General features: G+C 33.2%; 1 protein-coding gene across 1 annotated transcript; it reads left to right on the top strand.

Moving 5' to 3' along the window:
• Window positions 1-359: 359 nt before the first annotated feature.
• Window positions 360-11,969, top strand: LOC132743836 (polycomb protein suz12-like; the record flags this gene model as incomplete). The annotated part of the gene is given in 13 exon segments (XM_060732411.1): window positions 360-406; window positions 1,219-1,283; window positions 1,666-1,734; window positions 2,274-2,397; window positions 3,078-3,342; window positions 3,883-4,094; window positions 4,676-4,826; window positions 5,887-6,113; window positions 8,115-8,272; window positions 8,786-8,875; window positions 9,870-9,975; window positions 10,583-10,662; window positions 10,909-11,969. Coding segments are annotated over 13 exon segments (1,817 nt in total), but the record flags the coding sequence as incomplete, so codon positions are not given.
• Between the last annotated feature and the right edge of the window lie 7,174 nt (window positions 11,970-19,143).

A 19,143-nucleotide genomic window follows, 5' to 3' on the forward strand; every position in this document is an offset into this window, starting at 1 on the left:
TAAAGAAAAAAATGGCCCTTTTGTGATCTTAGAAAATTTTATATTATCAAGGCTCTTTTACTATCAAGCACTAAGAATAGTGGAGTGTGCTGTCCCACTGACAGCTCTTGTGTTTGTTGAGGAAAGATTGGAAATATAAGTTACCTTGAAAAATATGTTAGGAAAGTCCTTGCATGTTATTCTCAATTGCAAAGGTTTTTTTTTAAGACGGATATTGTCTACCACTAGCCCAAATAGCATTTGATTTTCAGGCCCTAAATTTCTGATTGCATTTTACTGACATCTTTTTACTAACATTTTTGACTTGGCATATATACTTTTATTTATAGTGTTAAGCAATTTGTTTTTTGTTTTTTCAGAGCCAACAAGGATATACAGATATCTGAAAACAAGGCATCTTGTTTCGGTAGGCATACTTTATTATCAGTTTGGTTGTAAATCACTGAAATGTAAAGTTCAACCAGCCCCAAGTTTAGGATGATGCTAGTAGCATAGGTGATAGAAGCTCAGGGTGCTGGCATCATCTGGTCATCTTTGCTGATAGAACTTGTCAGATTTACGTGTACCTTGTAGCATTCTTGTGTGCTTCAAATTTTGTGAGGAAAACAGGGCCATGATAACCTCCATGTAGTACTGGTAGTATTTGACAGGCTTCTTTTATGCCCTTGAATCAGGATGAAATGACTTACAAATACGTTGTACCTTTTCTTCTCATTATTGAATATGAAAGGATATCATATTTGAACATTAACAGCAGTGTAAGAAATTAGAATTTGAATCGACTAGGCTGGTCGGACTACCAGATTGGAATATTCACTAGCCCAAAAGACATTTCACTAGCACGATTCATTTGTTTAAAACAGTTGTTTATATTGCCTCTGAAAATACAGTAGCCTGGTCGGGCTTGTTAATGTGAAAAGTTGGTAGCCCGAGGAGAAATTTAGTAGTCAGGGGCTATCGGACTACTGCTAATTTCGAACACTGATTAACAGTCAGGTTTTAATATATGCACCCACACATATTTATTTCTTCTTTAAAGCTTCCTACACCTGTTTTCTAAACCATAGAAGAAGATATTAAAGAGACAAATGTCAGGTCAGGCTAGTAAATTATGTATTGCTTTATAGACAGCTTTGCAGCAAGCTAATCTTGCAAAGTTCTCTAAAAAAGACTGTTTTACAAATGGTCATTAAACATGTTATGTAATTATTGTTTCAGCCTATATTCCTACAAAGAAGCTTGACATATATGAAACACAGACGGTCAGTTGACAATTTAAAGAGGTAATTATGACAGTTTTGTTGTAATTATTAAGTGTTACTTTACGGTAGTGATGTTGTTTTTTTTTAAGTTTTGCTATGTTAAATTGTAAATCAAGGTGATTATGAATTGACATTGTATATTTTGTAAGAAATTATTTTGGGAATTATTTTGGCAGTATTCAAAATAGATCTCTGGATTATGGGTAAAATCAAAACATATTTTTTCTTTAAATACATTGTATTGTGTTGGGCTTTGTATTGTATTGTATTGTCATCATTGATTTTAAATATTTAAATGACATTTTAAATAATATTTAAATCATGACATACATATATTTTGCTGTAAGTTTTATTGTTATATAATGTTAATTTTACAGAAAATTTTTTACATGTTACTTTGTAGGAGAACATTTAAAGTTGACAGTATACTGACCAATAGGAAAGATATAAAAGAAGATCCAGACATTAACAGGTAGTGACAGTTTAGTAGTGAACATTTAGAAATTTGGTTGAAAATTAACTTTCTGGTAGCGTGTTTCTTAAAGACATGTTTATTATCCTTATTTGTAAGGAAAAACAATAAATGAAATGTTTTTAAGGGGGTGGGGAACAACATAACTAAAAACACCAAGTTGGTTTATATTAAAAAAATGAACAACCGCTGTTGGTTAAGAAATACCCTCAAAGGTTATTCGTAAGAAAGTGGCAGATTCATTCATGAATTGAGTTACAACAAAACTGTTTTAAGTTCTAATAAATTTTAAGAAAATTCAGATTATCTATTCTGGGTTTGATTTGTTTACTTATTATTTAACATAATGAAGAACTGTCATGTATAATGTTGACAATGATAATCATCAGCTGCTTGCATAACAAGAGTTTCATAACAGATCTGATGATCTTATAACCAACATAATCTGATTAAATTTACTATTTTATCTGTAGTATGTGATATTTTATTAAGATGTTGATGGTGGTTGAATAACATGTAATTGATATATTTAATTTCAGTTCTAGTGTGAAATATTTAAAGTTGGAGATAGCTGGAGTATATAACAGTCAGTTTTCTCCTGATGTAAATGAGGCAACTGTAGATATCACATTAACTAAAACTAACCAACAGCATGGACTTAAGGTAAATACTTCAATACTATTGATATATAGAAGACAATCAGATTATTTATCTGGTCTTAAAGCTTGTGTGATACATATTATTGCAAGAATGTGGTTAAGCTATGCTATGCTATATTTAAGTAGTGCTGTAGTGCTTTAATTAAAAAATACATTGGATTTATCTTTCTATTTAAGCATATTTTAAACAATATCTTTGATATTCTTATATCACTTAAGTGCACACTCAACTGACATGAAAGGGCCAAAAATATTTTGTATGACTGAATGTAGGTTTGGACCATTAACTTGTGTACCTGTTTTCCAGCGATAGTCAATTTTATTGTACATATTGACCTGAAAATCACAAAAAAAATCAATTACAAATTTAATACCAAGTATACATAATATTTATTGCTTAACTTCAACAAATTATTGTCATATCCCACCAGTTGGCCAACTGAAGCAGCTTTCTTTGATAAATAATTAATAATTACAATAACCAGTTCCACATGATTTCTGAATCAGCTTTGAGAGACAATTGACCATTAGACTGTCTAAATGTAACATTTGTGGTCTCAGAAAAAACACACCTGCTAAAATGGAACCAGCAATCCTGGATAACAAATATGATACTCTCCCTATTGTTATTATATATTAAAGATCACACAAACTTATATGCTGAAATGTTTCTGATATTTGTAGGGTGATAGACATCAAGGTTTAAAAAACACTAGTCTAGGAAAAGTAAAGGTACCAGTCAACCCTAATTGGAACCAGTCTAGTCTTGATGGTACCCAGTCTGACTGTGAAAGCTATACTCCATGCCAGGAAACAGTGATGTGTAAAGATGGATTTAGCTTCAAGCCAAAAGATGGATTTCACAGTTGTATTCTAAATGTAAATGTTACTTATCAGTCCAAGCCTAGTCTTTCAAATGGTATCTCAAATGGTGATGCATCAGAACATGGTATGTATTAATGTTTTAACATACCATTTTTCCTCCTCATATTTCCTTCATACAGAAATGGTTCACTGTTCTTTACCTTTTCAAGTTTTGCGCCTATATTTAAGGTTTATCTATTTTTAAAGAAAGACTTTTAATCCATTTTTTGTTATAAATGGTTTTGCTATAATGAATTTTGCTATATCTTGTTCTAGGGGGCATGGTAGGTAGGTTGGATTTACATTTTCCGTCCATAGAGGCTCAATCAAACCCAGTCTGCAGCATTTTCAATTTTGTTGTGTTTATTAACGTTTTAGGTTTCTTTTTTTTACTGTACAGAAGATGGGAAATGTTTTTTCCCCGATTAAACATGATATGAAAAAAAAGTTAGAAATTTGCAAAGTACATTGAATGAAAAATGCTTCTTAAATTCCATTATAATCATTTATTGTTTTAAAATTCATCAGTCATTTACTTTTGAACAGGTGAATAACATTGCAAATATTCCATTATAACCGGTACTATATAAATCAATGTTAAGTATTACACAAATACATTCTGCAGAGGAACCTCAACCAAAGAAGAGACGTAGTGTAATGAATGGGAGGAGCAATAGTGTGGAGGAGGGCAGTGCAACATATAGTGCAGAGATAACTATATACAGTAATCAGTACCAGGGTGTACTTAAGTCAGGAATATATGACTTAGTGCTGCAAGATACAGGGTCCAAATTTTCCACTAGAGATAGCAGATGGGAGAGTTCTTATGGGAAAAGAGTAAAAAATACATAGTCCTCAAAATAGTATCATTATATGTTTTATCAATCTTTAAATCAATATTAGACTCTTTGTGTTATCCCACTTTAAAGCCATTTTTAGCTACATTGCTTTTTTTATATTCAACATTTCTTGCTCAACATTTGTATCTTGCTACAAATTTCTTTTTAGTTTGTTATCAGGGATCACGTTTCTAGGCAACTTGGGGGAAATAGTTGCCTTGTCCCCTATCCATTTAGCCCAGTTTATGTAGAAAAGCGAAAACAAAATTGTTCATTTCACAACATTTGTAATTTTGCTGTTTATTGTTACAACTATTGATATGAGTTATTTAATAAACTTTTGCATACATGCATTGTTTTATTTCCACCTAATGTTTGGTCAAACTAAAACTTAAATATTTTCAAATGGAATATCAACACTCCCAAAAATGTATTTTGTATGTGCTTCTCTTGTCCTCAAAGAAGTCACTTCTCCCTAAAATTTATGGCTAGCGTGATCCCTGGCAATATGTTTTATGTCTTTCTAGAAAGAAATGTTTTCTACTGTATTGAAGAAGATTTGTCTTCTCTGTATTTCAGAGTATAGATAAACTTGATGAGTTTGGTTCCAGTTCTACACTTAAGTTACATTTGAGTTGGACAGATGATCCTGATGGAAACCAGCAATGTAGAACTCCACCCAGTGAGTTTGTGAAAAACAATCAGCTTACAAAGTACAACAATTTTTCAGGTATTTTTAAAGCTTTCTTATCATACAATTAACCTTCTACATCAGGGTACTAATAGGCTTAATTATGTAATTGGTGTGATTGAAGATATTTTTAGCTCGACTTTGAAAAACAAATTTTTTTGAATGGATTGTCTTCAAACTTGAACATAAAAATCTTCAAGGATAACCTTTTAAAATAACCAGACAAACCTTGACCTTCACTCATAAATGACCTTGACTTTGAAGGTCAAATTATTGAAATTTTCATTTTTTTGGCTATTATTGGCTGTAACTTTATTATTTTTGAATGGATTGTCTTCAAACTTGAAATAAAAATCTTCAAGGATAACCTTTTAAAATAACCAGACAGACATAGACCTTCACTCATAAATGACTTTGACTTTGAAGGTCAAATTATTGAAATTTTCATTATTATTTTTTGCTGTTACTGGCTGTAACTTTGCTATTATTGAATGGATTGACTTCATATTATAACAGAACATTCTTAAGGACAAGACCTTCATGTTTATCAAACTCAAATTGACCTTGACATTTTTTTAAAAAGTAGATTTGAAATATTTGGTAAACCACATACATTGCATTGTTCAAATGAAGAGGAAACCTCCAGAGCACTCACCTGTATATTTGGTTGGCTGTACATAATCGTTGTAGTTACATATATGATTGGTCCAGCCAGGTGGACTTATGCCACTCATGTGTTATGTTAAACACTTGTTTAATTATTTAATTGATGAACACACAAAATTATTAATTGTTTAATCAATGCAAACCAAACATATCATTTTATCTATTAGGTTTTAAAGCGACTGAGATACTGTAATGGTCATATGCCAGGATTATAATTTACAAGCTGAGGAAAACTTTAGATGCTACATTGTGCATTATTTCTTGCTTTGAAGTAGAACCACCAACCTTCCAGAAGCTAGCTGGATAGCTTCTTAAATGGAAAAGTTAGTCCTGCATTTGCATTACAACCATTCACAAAATGATGTAATTTGTATGCCATATTAATGATAATTATATTGATGTATGATAATATTGATGTATAATCACATATTAGGGTATGACTCAGAATCTTCCCCTCAAAAGATGAAAGATGAAGGTCAGTCAACACCAACAAAGAAGATACAGGTCACATATATGTTCTCATATAATGAAATAACACGTCAACAGACAGATACACGAGACAACATGAGGTGTCCATGGTGCTCAGTGAACTGTGAAAAGTTGTACAGTCTTTTAAAGCATCTACGATTGAGTCATGCTAGATTTAATGTTTTATATGTGGTAAGTTTTTATTGCCATGCAAAAGTGGAAAAAAAGAACATGTGATTTGTTAGATTTGTAATCTAGATGTTAACCGTTTACCCCATGAGCATATTGCGAAAAATGGACGTTTTCATTGAAAATCCTCCTGTAACAAGTTCCAACTGCTATAAAACTATGAAAAATGCTTCAATACTGATGAAACTTGGCACAAATGTTGACTAGACCATAGCCTCTGTAACAGCATGCTCAATCGTAAATTGCCTGTTACCATGGCAACGGGGGACCTCTCAAAATTGCTTAAAATCACTATTTTGCATTGTTTTTTCCAGGAAAACTGATTTCAAAGTGCAACTGATTTCGAAGTGCTGCAACTTCTCAATGAATTGAGATAGAGTAAAAGGCTTTTCAGGGTCGGTTACTAGTTACCCTAAGATTGACCTGAGGCCATTTTTAGCCTGTCACATGTCCAAAATTTTCTTGGCGATAAGGGGGACTCAGCCCCCTCCAAACCTCCCAAACAGAAGGGGGTACATTCCCCTTCTGGCAACCCCCTGTTGAAACATTTGGATGGGGGATGGCGCCGAAAAAGTGGTCACTTTTTTAACAACATTTCAAACGCAAAACAGTGTTTGGGGCCTAAATAGGCTATTTTTTCACTGTTTGAAGCCTCAAAAAAAGGGGGGGGGGGAAGCTGTCGAAACACGCTTATATAAGGGAAAAGGTTAATGTACAATATTTTACAACTTGTATTTCTTTCTTTCTTTCTACAATTTCATAAAAAAATGATTTTATTTCAATTTTCAAAATAGTCTGTGGCTTTCAGAAAGGGAAAATATAGCACAATAAAACAGAAAAGGTGGAAAACAACACAGAATGGAATTTACCCGTACATTTTATCAAATTTTCAATTTAACATTCATGGTACATAGCAGAGGCTATCTTTAGAGACAGCATTCTGTCTTTCAAATATATTTTTTTATACCCCCGCACAAGTTGTAAGGGGGGTATACTGGAATCAGCTTGTCCGTCCATCCGGCCGGCCGTCCGTCGGTTTTTTCTTGTCCGCCCAATTACTTAAGATTCCTTTGACCCTTAGTCTTCATATTTGGCATGGAGGTTAGTCATGATGAGTAGATGACCCCTATTGATTTTGAGGTCACTAGGTCAAAGGTCAAGGTCACAGGGGCCTTGACTTCAAAAAGCTTGTCCGCCCAATAACTTAAGATTCCTTTGACCCATAGTCTTCATATTTGGCATGGAGGTTAGTCATGATTAGTAGATGACCCCTATTGATTTTGAGGTCACCAGGTCAAAGGTCAAGGTCTCGGGGACTTTGACTTCAAAAAGTTTGTCTGCCCAATAACTTTAGATTCCTTTGACCCACAGTCTTCATATTTGGCATGGATGTTGATCATGATTAGTAGATGACCCCTTTTGATTTTGAGGTCACTGGATCAAAGGTCAAGGTCATAGGGACTTTGACTTCAAAAAGTTTGTCCACCCATTAACATAAGATTCCTTTGACCCACAGTCTTCATATTTGGTATGGATGTTGATCATGACTATAAGGTGACCCCTATTGATTTTGAAGTCACTGGGTCAAAGGTCAAAGTCACAGGGACCTTGACAAAAAAGCTTTTCTTCTCAATTGCTAAAGAATGTCCTGTCCGCAATGTATTGACATTTGAAGCATGTAGAATACATAACTTAGCAATGCACTGGCTTAGTAACCTCAGATTTGGCAGGGAGGTTGTCCTTGAGCTCTAAATGGCCACTGTTGATTCTGACAAAGTGGTATGCGGGGGTATTCACGCCATTATAGTGGCAGTTCTAGTTTTTACAATTTTTTTTTATAAAGCTTGTAAAACTTTTATTAGCTTCTATTTAGACAGTCATGTTAGCCATGTATTTATTAAATATTCATTGAAGCTGGATATATTTTGTTTTGCTGTGTTAATATTGATCAGTATTCTGGGTGTTATGTTCATTACTATGTATTGTTGTTATGTATATTTACAGCCTATGCCTAAAGGTGCTCGTATAGATGTTACAATAAATGACAGTTATGATGGTGCATATTCTGGTAATCCTCAGGATTTGAACTCACATATCGGCTTTGCCTTCCATAGACTTGGACCAGTCAGACGAACATGTGTCACACATGTCATGGTGTACAGGTAATGTTCTATAATCAATCTTAATAATAATAGAAATAAAATCATATGCTGTATGGTGAACTTGCTTAAACAGCTAGTTCAAAGTTAATTGTTGAAGCAATGGCAAGTCTGTCAATGGTTCCTTTAAAGAGAAATGCTACATATATATTATTGTAAGATATGGTCTATGTGCATAATGCTATTATTGAAACAGACAGTACTTGTTTTATAATAAATGCATTGAACATGGTCAAGTGGGGCTGAAGTTAATCCAATCTTTGCCATTAAATTCCCAAAACAAGGCTGCCATTATTTATAACTGTTAACATATCAATATTTTGTTACTCATCTTGAAACTCTTATATTGAATTGCAAAATGTTCTAACATAACATAAATTATCATTATTCTTCTGTTTTATATTTAAGACTTGTCTGAATACTAAACTCTACAAATAAGCATGTAATTACTGAATATTTCTCCCTTCTGTGCAGTACCTTTGTGTTCTTTAAGACATGATTTTATTGATATTGTAGACCAAAGAGACAGCCACATACATTGTTAGAGTTTTGTGAGGCAGAAAAAGAAAATCAGGTTTCAAGACAAATAATTCAGGGACATAATAGGTATGTTGTATCATTTTATATAAACATATTTATGCTGAGCACTTGTCACTTGTTTATATAATATGTACATGTGTATAACCATATTGCACTTGTTGGTAAACTATGTACATTAGAACTTTTATGCCTTGAACTTTGATTGGTTGATTTTCTCAATGTGTTGAAGTAAAATGAAGGTCCCGATTTTTCACCCTATATATTTAAACATATTTATGAGTCAACTTTTTCGATATGTTGAAGTTTTTACGTGGTCCGTAAAGAATCATTCAACATTTTACCATAAATAAGTCGAAAAGCATTGGTTAATTTGACACTTTCATTGATTGATAATATTAGAGCACTTGTCACTCGTTTAACTGTTACCCTTTAGGATTACAAGCCTTAGAATGGTCATTATTATAGTAGATATGATGTCTGGTGGAGGTTTTATTTGATAAAAGTTATTGGAACCATATTTACCCATACCATGCTAAATATCTGAAATGGACTTGTATCTTTTAATCTCAACAAAACCTTTTATTATTTTGAGGGAAAAAATTCAAAATATACTTTGAAAAGCAAACAGTGCAGACAATGATCTGATGGCAATAATATGCTGACCGATCATGGCCTGTACTGGTTTCATGGGTAGATTCTGTTGTTGTCAACAGGTTAAGGGATTATTCGCTGACTGCACAAGTTTAAAAGGAGTTTTTACTTTTAATTATCCTTTCTGTTTACATAAGATCAAGTTATTTTTAGTTTGAAGTTATAAAGCAGTATATATTATGTGGGAATTTTCATTTACTTAATTTGGATCACAAGTCGTCAATATAGAGAAATGTAATTTACACATAAAAAGTATTGTAGATAGCATAAACTTGAAAAAATTTGGTAGAATCAACCAATCATATACTTGGCCATTTGGTTTCATTGTTTATTATTTCTATTGAGAAATAACTATACTAGTTAAAATAAATGTAAAATACTAAAGAATAAAATGCTATAATATTTACAGATTGTATTACCGGACCAACACCTGTCTACCTTTAAAACCTCAGGAGGTCAGCCAAGACAGTGAAGATGAAATAACTCCAAAATGGCTCTGCCAAAAATCTGTCAATGTAAGTTTTTCTTCTTAATATAAAGTACTGTCTGTATATGAAATAGTGTATTCCCTGTTTATGAAATAGTGTACTGTCTGTTCCTAGTTACGAAATAGTATACTTTTGTGTGTTGTATATGAAATAGGGTACTGGCTGTACTATTTGTTTGCAGTTTATAAAATAGTGTTCTGTCTGTTTATGGAGTAGTATACAGTATACTGTTTGTTTATGAAATAGTGTAATGCCTAGTGTAATGCCTCTATATGAAATAGTGAATTGTCTGTTTATGAAAAAGTGTACTTTCTGTTCCTTGTTATGAAATAGTATACTTTTGTGTGTTGTATATGAAATAGTGTACTCGCTGTACAGTTTATTTGTACTTTATAAAATAGTGTACTTTATAAAATAGTGTACTATTTGTTTCTAGTTTATAAAATATTTATTGTTTGTTGTTTATGAAATAGTGTAACGTCTGTTTTTGAAATAGTGTACTTTCTGTTCCTAGTTATGTATTACTATGTGTTGTATATGAATTAGTGTACTCGCTGTACTTTTTGTTTATAGTTCATCGAATAGTGTACTGTTTGAAATTTATGAAATAATGTACTGATTTTCTGTATTACAGTTGATAGATGAATTCACTGATGTAAATGAAGGCGAAAAAGAACTGATGAAAATGTGGAACCTTCATTGTATGAAATACGCGTAAGTTATCTTTTCTGTATATAATGATTGTATTAAGTTATTTTATGAAGTTACTTTTATTATGTTCTATTTATCCAGAAGTCAGTAATTCTTTCTGAAAGTTTTCATCTGTTTGTAAGAGACTCATAAAAAGAATGCAATGGTATCTTGAAATTATTGTTACCAAAGTTCTGCACAATATGTATCATTGTGATGTAAATTTATATGTTCAGTAAAAGTAAAAATATAAACTTTTATCTTTTACAGATATATAGCAGACTGTCAAATGCCTCAAGCATCACAAAGTTTTGTTGAAGAACATGGTCGGGAGTTGATAGAGAAAAATATTGTTAAAAACTATCTTATACATTTGGTAAACATGTTTGACTTCAGTTTGGTGTCTCCAGATATTGTACAGCGTACAATGTGGCAGCTCTACACCATCAAAGATGATTTAGAAATGTCTGGACAATTGTCTACATCAAGTTAATCTATATCAAAACTTATGACAAAATTGGTTTAGTGCTTAGCTTGTATTTTGTATTCTTTGACATATTTTTAAATACATGGACAATTTTAAATGGAATAGTCAAATGCATTTAAATTAAATTTTAAACTATTTATATTTTTGGCTCAACTTTTTTTAAAGAAAACAAGTGGAGCTATTGTCATGGAGCCGTGTTGGCGTTGGTTAACCTTTTCGTTAAGTTCCATTTTCTCAGAAAGTATAATAGCTAATAACTTCAAACTTGCCATATATGTTTATTGTCCTAAAAGGACAGATAATCCAAAAATTATTTTAGGCAAAGTTATGCCCCTTTTTAGCCTTGGTTAACTTTTTCAATTTTTTGGTAAAGGTGCATTACTCAGAAAGTATCGAAAGATATTCACTTTAAACTTGTACATGTTCACTACTAAATTTAATGCATTTCTTAGGGGCAAAATATCCTGAAAGCCATTTTTACCTTTTTCCTTTTTTATGCCACCGCAGCATCTGCGATGCGGTGGCATATAGCGATTCACCTGTGTGTGTGTGTGTTTGTGTGTGTGTTTGTGTGTGTGTTATATAGATTATATAGTGAACTTAAAAAATCTTCTTGTGAAAAACCACTGGTCCAATTTCAACCAAACTTGGCAGGATTGTTCCTTGGGTGAAGGGCTTCCAAAGTTGTTCAAAGAATTTAATTCCATGCAGAAATCTGGTTGCCATGGCAACCAAAAGGAATTATAAGAATAAATTTAAAAAATCTTCTTGTAAAGACCCAAAAGGCCTAGAGCTTAGATATTTTGCATAAGGCATTGTCTGGTAGACCTCTAACAAGATTGTTCAAATTATAGCCTGGGGTCAAATTGGCCCCGCCCCGGGGGTCATTGATTTTCACTATATACATATAGTAAAAACTTAAAATACCTTCTTGTACAGACCAAAAGGCTAGAGCTTAGATATTTTGCATAAGGCATCGTCTGGTAGACCCTTACCAAGATTGTTCAAATAATAGCCCTTGGGTCAAAATCGGCCCGTCCCGGGGTCATTGATTTTCACTATATGTACTTATAGAAAAAACTTAAAACACCTTCTTGTAAAGACCCAAAAGGCCTAGAGCTTAGATATTTTGCATAAGGCATTGTCTGGTAGACCTCTACCTAGATTGTTCAAATTATAGCCCTGGGGTCAAAATCGGCCCCGCCCGGTGGTCATTGGTTTTCCATTATGCTATATTATATGTATATAGTAAAAACTTCAAAAAAATTCTTCTAGCAATTGACAAATGCTAGAGGTTAGATATTTTGCATGAAACATTGTGTAGTAAACCTCTAGCAAGATTGTTCAAATTATAGCCCTGGGGTCAAAATTGCCCCCTGCCCTGGGGTCATTGATTTCAATATATACATATAGTAAAAAAATCAAAGAATCTTATTGTCTGAAGGTACAAGGCGTAGAGCTTTAATATTTGTTAAATAATATCATCTTAAGGTACTCTACAAAAGTTATTCAAATTTAGCCTCTTGTGTCAAAATTAGCCCCGCCCCGGGGGCCATATGTTTTCCTTATATGTATATAGTAAAAACTTAAAAAATCATCTTCTCTAAATTTACAAAGGCTAGAGTTAAGATATTTTGCATGAAACATTGTGTAGTGAACCTCTTGCAAGATTGTTAAAATTATAGCCCTGGGGTCAAAATTGGTTCTGCCCCGGGGGTCATTGATGATCATTATGTACATATAGTGAAAGAATAAAAAATATTTTTGTCTGAAGGTACAAGGCATAGAGCTTTGATGTTTGATATATAATATCATTTATAGGTCCTCTACCAAAGTTGTTAAAATTTTTCCCCTGGTGTCAAAATTGGCCCTGCCCGGGGGCAGTGATTCTCATTATGTACACATAGTAAAAACAGAAAATAAAACAAATGTTTTCTGAATGGGAGAAAGCTATAGCTTAGATATTTGACTTGAAATGTTGTTTGGTGGACCTGTATCAAGATTGTTTTGAATTAAACCCTTGGGTCAAAATTATGCCTTGCCCAAGGGGACAGTGACCTACTTTCTTGTCCTTTAATGTACAGCAATGACATTTTGACCATGTGCACAGTTTTAGTTGTAAAATTGAACTTTGATATCAGGTGACCTAGATTTTGATGATGTAACCTACTTTCTTGTCCTTTGATGTACAGCTATGAAATTTGAACATTGCGGTGGCATAGCATTTTTCTCAAATGCAATCTTGTTTTAATTTGGAATATTTGCCTTTTTCTTAAAAAACCCTTAAGGTATTTACTTGAAACTTAATATATTTGTTGACTATTAAGAGCAGGTTATTTTGCAAAGCATGTTTTCAGAATTATGTCCCTTTTCCTTTGTTGCCTATTATTAACTGGCCAGCACTGAGAAAAGTGGAAAACAGGTCTTGCTGTATTTTGTGTTATGTTTTGGAAAAATGATTACACTTTACAATATTGTCCATACAAGATCTCATATTCCCAGTTTGACACATATTTTATATGATAAATGTAATCTAGCATTATGGTTAAGAAAATTTATCTTATAGATAATATAAATAATCATTATCATTGAATGTTGTTTGCAAATCTGTACTTTGTTTTTTTCCAGTCTTTTTTGTTTGCTTGTAAAGCATTTTTTAGAAGTGTGTGTTTTGTGCATAAACAGTTTGAATTTGAATTTATATCAAAGATTTTATTCTGGTTCAACATTCTAAGTATTTTCTTCATGACTGTATGTTATCTAAATGTGCAATAAAGTATAACAAACATTCATTTGTAATCTCAGTGATATTTTCAAATTGTTGGCCTCTAAGTCCCTTCTTCAGGTCAGGGGACAGACAATTGTTAAAGGTTTTTGCTTCACAAAAATCTGTGGTTCTTCTATACCCTAACAACCAGTGCTATTTGTAGACAAGCTTTATTATATAAACACACCCTGAAAAATGTTGTTAAGAAATAAATAAGGAACAAAGTTAACTTTAGTGTATAGTCTCGCAGTTTTGTAATTAACTACATGGAATTTTCTGTGGGGAAAGTAAAATTTTTTTTTTTAACCAGCAGTCTAAGTACACTAGTATACCGGGTAATATTATCTTTACAGTTTTGTTTTTAAAATTCTCCGAGTACTGTTAATAGCAATGGTTGATTTAGTATGAGCAAGAATTGTTAGTTTCCTTGATAATGTACATTTCCAAAAATGTAAGCTAGACAAATTCATTTTTGAAATTCCGCAAATCCAAGGTTAATACTTGTACAGCTAAGAACAGGTTTAAATCTTACAGCTAAGAAACCATTTAAATTTTACAGCTAAGAAATGGTTTAAATTAACAGCTAAGAAACAGTTTAAATTTACAGCTAAGAACAAGTAAATACAGGTTTAACATAAAGAACAAGTTAATTCAAGTTGTTCAGCTTAAAAACCGGTTTTAACTTAACAGCTAAGAACAGGTTAATAATTGTACAGCTTAGAACTAGTTAAAAATTTACAGCTAAAACAAGTTAAAACTTATGTAGCTAAAAACTGGTTTGAACTTTACACCTAGGAACAGGTTAATACAACTATAGTTAAGAAGAGAGTATCCAGAAATGCTTATTAGGTAACTTAGTGTCACAATATTTTGCTTTTAAACTGATTGAGTCTTCTGAAAGAAAGAAAAAAACATTGTAAAAAAAAAAGAACAGAGCTTTTTATATTTTTGACCTGGAAAAAAGGGAAGTGTTTTCAACTACATATTACATATACATGGTTAGAAATAATGATATATTTTCTCTGTGATTTAATTTAACTTTGGTAAAATTGAATGTTTTGTAAAAAGCTTAAAATGTTTGTAAGCATGTTGTTGTTTTTTTTAATGTTCATTATCTTCATAATAGATGTTATGTTTATATAATCATTAAATCCTCATATTGTGCTTTTATGGTTTGTTATTGTATTGTACCAAAAAACAAGTTCCACTATTTGAATTAATTGCAATTCATTTACACATATGTATAGGATCATAATGCATTCATGAATCATTAGAACCAGTACAACCTTATTGTCACTTACTAGAATAAATAGGTCAATAGGAAAACTATTGCCATTTTTAGCTCACCTGACCACGAAGTGGTCAAGGTGAGGTATAGTGATGGGGCTATGTCCGGCGTGCGTCGTCGTGCGTCGTCAACAATTGGGTTGTTAACAGTCTAGCAGTCACAGTTTTGATTGGATCATTGTCAAACTTTGTCAGAATGTTTGTCTCAATGAAATACAGATCGAGTTCGAAGATGGGTTATCTTTGGTCAAAAAATAGGTCACAGGAGCTAAAAATAGAAAAAGCTTGTTAACACTCTAGTGGCTGCAGTTTTGATCCAAATATTCAGGAAATTTGTCAGGAAGGTTGTTTTGATGATTTCTAGGTCAAGTTTGAAGATTGGTCATTTCCGGTAAAAAACTAGGTCACAGAAGCTAAAAATAGAAAAATCTTTTTAACACTAGTGGCTGCAGTTTTGATCCAAATATCCTGGAAATTTGTCAGGAAGGTTGCTTTGTTGATTTCTAGGTCAAGTTTGAATATGGGTCATCTCCAGTCAAAAATTAGGTCACATTGCCCAATTATGGAAAACCTTTTTAACACAATAGAGGTCACATTTTTGACTCAATTGTCATTAAACTTGGCTAGGATTCTTGTCTAAGACATTGCTTGGATGCGGTTGATGGGTCAGGGGAGCGATCCAGGGCCATCATGGCCCTCTTGTTTATTGAGTAATTTGTTATAATTTTATTTTTTACTGACCACCGGAATGAACCAAATGGGACAGAATATCTGTATACCTGCTGGTTCAGTGTTGTATTGTCATCAATGGTGTGTCTTAAGTCTGTTTATACCATTTCTTTGTGTGTAGGTGGCAGCGGGAGGCAACAACAATATCATTCAAAACAACCCTTTGTAGCACAACACCCTCCTGAATAAGTCTTAACAGGTCAACAATCATCCCTGGTATTAGAATGCTTGACATTGACCTGCCATGAGCCTTTTAGGCAACATGTACCTCTTGGATTGAATTTGGAGAAGATAATCGAGCAACTGTGAATAAAGACATTTGTTCTTGAGAAGTTTCTTAATGGTCTTTCTGTCTAACCATTTTGACACCAAACATTACCTAAAGTGAATAAAGTTTAGGCATGTTGGTTAAACTCATTTGCTCTCACCCTGATGATAGTCTGTTAGGGTAAGATGGGTTGTGAATAGCATTGTTTTATGGTTTGAAAAGTATAAAGGTATGCTAATTTGAAATTATGGATTTACTCTTATATTGCGTTTGCTGACTAACAATAATTGCAGCATGTAATTTTACTGAATTACTTACCTTTGTTAACTTAAACTTTCTGCACGGCTCTTGCTGTAATGTTGCACACTATAAACACTATTACTTAATGATGTCATCTTCACAATCCCCAGATACCTTGCTTTCATTATGGATTTTTAAATTCAATGATAAAGACTATTTTATATCCAGAGACAAATAAATTCAGAGTATAACAATGACTTGACCTTAGAAATACAATTTGTTTATTGCATATAAACAGATATACATGTATATGTATTCTAATTCAGCTCCGTACTGTTGCTGTCTGGTTACCTCTTTCTTGTGTTTTTTTGTAAAGCTGTATTAACACATTACTATGGTTTTAGAAAAAATAAGCCAGCTTTAAAAGCTTATTTACACGTAATAATTATGTATCCAGTGTTTTTTAACAGGACACACTGTACGATTCTATTGTGGTTAATGGTACCTAAACTTTTCACAGATAATGTTAATCCGGTCCAGCTTTAAAGCTGTAGACAAACACTCTGATCAATATCCTCCTTTAACTAGATATTTTTATCCGAAATGATCTGTCAATATTTATTTGCATCTGTATGCAATTGAAAGGTGTGTATTTCCTCTATCTTTTATGGTATTAAGAGACCAGATTACTTATAAATTTTTGATGTCAGACCTTTGTAGATGAGAAATGCTTATGTTTGAGAATTTCCTATAATTATGATTTTCAACTACTAGTATCTCTTCGAAATAGTGTACAGTTTTGAACTGTGATATACTCCCCGCTATATTGAAATTTGTTCTTGAATTTCTAATAGGTACAATGTGAAATTGGACTCGCAGCTTTATACCATCATAGCGCAATGTTGGGCGCCAATGCCACAGAGAAAAAATATGAAAAATGAGAAAAATATGCAGTCTGACCAGAACTTGAAGGCTCAACAGCCGCTTACACACTATGTCTCTTTATTATACCCCCGCACAACAAAGTTGTAAGGGGGGTATACTGGAATCAGCTTGTTCATCCGGGCGTCTGTCGGTTTTTCCTTGTCCGTCCAATAACTTAAGATTCCTTTGACCCCACAGTCTTCATTTTTGGCAGGGAGGTTAGTCATGATGAGTAGATGACCCCTATTGATTTTGACTGGGTCAAGGTCACAGGGGCCTTGAGTAAAGCTTATCCACCCAATAACTTAAGATTCCTTTGACCCACAGTCTTCATATTTGGCATGGAGGATAGTCACGATGAGTAGATGACCCCTATTGATTTTGAGGTCACTGGGTCAAAGGTCAAGCAAGGTCAGACAGGCCTCGACTAAAAAAGCTTGTCTGCCCAATAACTTAATATTCCTTTGACCCACTGTCTTCATATATGGCATGGAGGTTAGTCATGATTATTAGATTTCCCCTATTGATTTTGAGGTCAAAGGTCAAGGTCACACAGGCCTTCACTAAAAAAGGTCTTGTCTGCCTATTAACTTAAGAATCCTTTGACCCAGTCTTCATATTTGGTATTGAGGTTGTTTATGATTATTAGATGACCCCTTTTGATTTTGAGGTCACTGGGACCTTGACCTAAAAAAGCTTGTTGGCTCAATTGCTTAAGAATGCTTTGGTTAACAGTCTTTATATTTGGTATTGAGGTTGTTTATTACTAGATGACCCCTATTGATTCTTTTTCGCGAAAGAATTTCGTTTCGGGACTTACCTGAGATACGGTTGCGCATGCGCAGTTCACTTTCCCGGTTGCGTTTCACGCAGTGAAACACGTTTCGTATAATATTAAAAGTTTTATCGGTCGTAGATCGATATAAGTTTATCACTCTTTTTATTTCGAAGTTTATTCGAAATACAATGTACTAACTATTTCTATATTGTGTGTGGACGTAGTTCACATTATTGTGTTTTTTATCGTTGTTGAGAGGCGAATTTTCTCGATCGCACGTGGTGTGATCTTCGTAAATTATGGCGGATGCCAAAGAAGCGAACAAAAAAGCTGCTGAAAGCAGCGGTTATGAAAAAACAAATAAAGGGAAAGCGCCGAAGAAAGCGTCAGAAAAGGTTCCCGAAAAAACTGCAAGTACAAGCTCGTCGAGTTTGGGCAAAACTTCTGAAGATAAAATTTTGTCTCTTCTGGAAATTATGAAAAGTTCGTTTGATCGCCAAATGCAGGAACAAAATACAAAAATTAACAGTTTAGCAAGTAAAGTTGACGATTATGAACAATATTATGAAGAGTATGATTATGATGATGATTATGAGTCTGTGGACAATTTCCATCAGGATGATGATCAACCTGAGCAGAGTAAGAGAAAAAATGATGATGAGAATAATAATAGTAGATTTAAGAATATGGCAAAGCGTTTTAAGACCACAGAAACTTGTGATTCGAAAGTTGATTCTGTGTTAGCGTCAACTGTAAATGACTTATTTCTAAATGGACTTGATGAGGATCATTATAATAAATTGACAAAAGATGAACTCAATGCTAGGCCTGAAAACTGTGAGGCTTTATCTGTGGTAAAAATGAACCAGTTAATATGGGACGCGGTTTCCCCAAATGCTAGAACGTCTGATAGGAAACTTCAATACATTGAAGAGTCGGTTAATTAAAAGTGGTACACTCTTAGTAAAAGTAGTCAATTGAGTTGGACAAATTAGATTCGGAGAATGATGGAAGCTTGGTCCCGT

This window comes from Ruditapes philippinarum, unplaced genomic scaffold, assembly GCF_026571515.1.
Source record: "Ruditapes philippinarum isolate M1 unplaced genomic scaffold, ASM2657151v2 ctg7512_1_1_1_1, whole genome shotgun sequence".
Classification (NCBI taxonomy): Eukaryota; Metazoa; Mollusca; class Bivalvia; order Venerida; family Veneridae; genus Ruditapes; species Ruditapes philippinarum.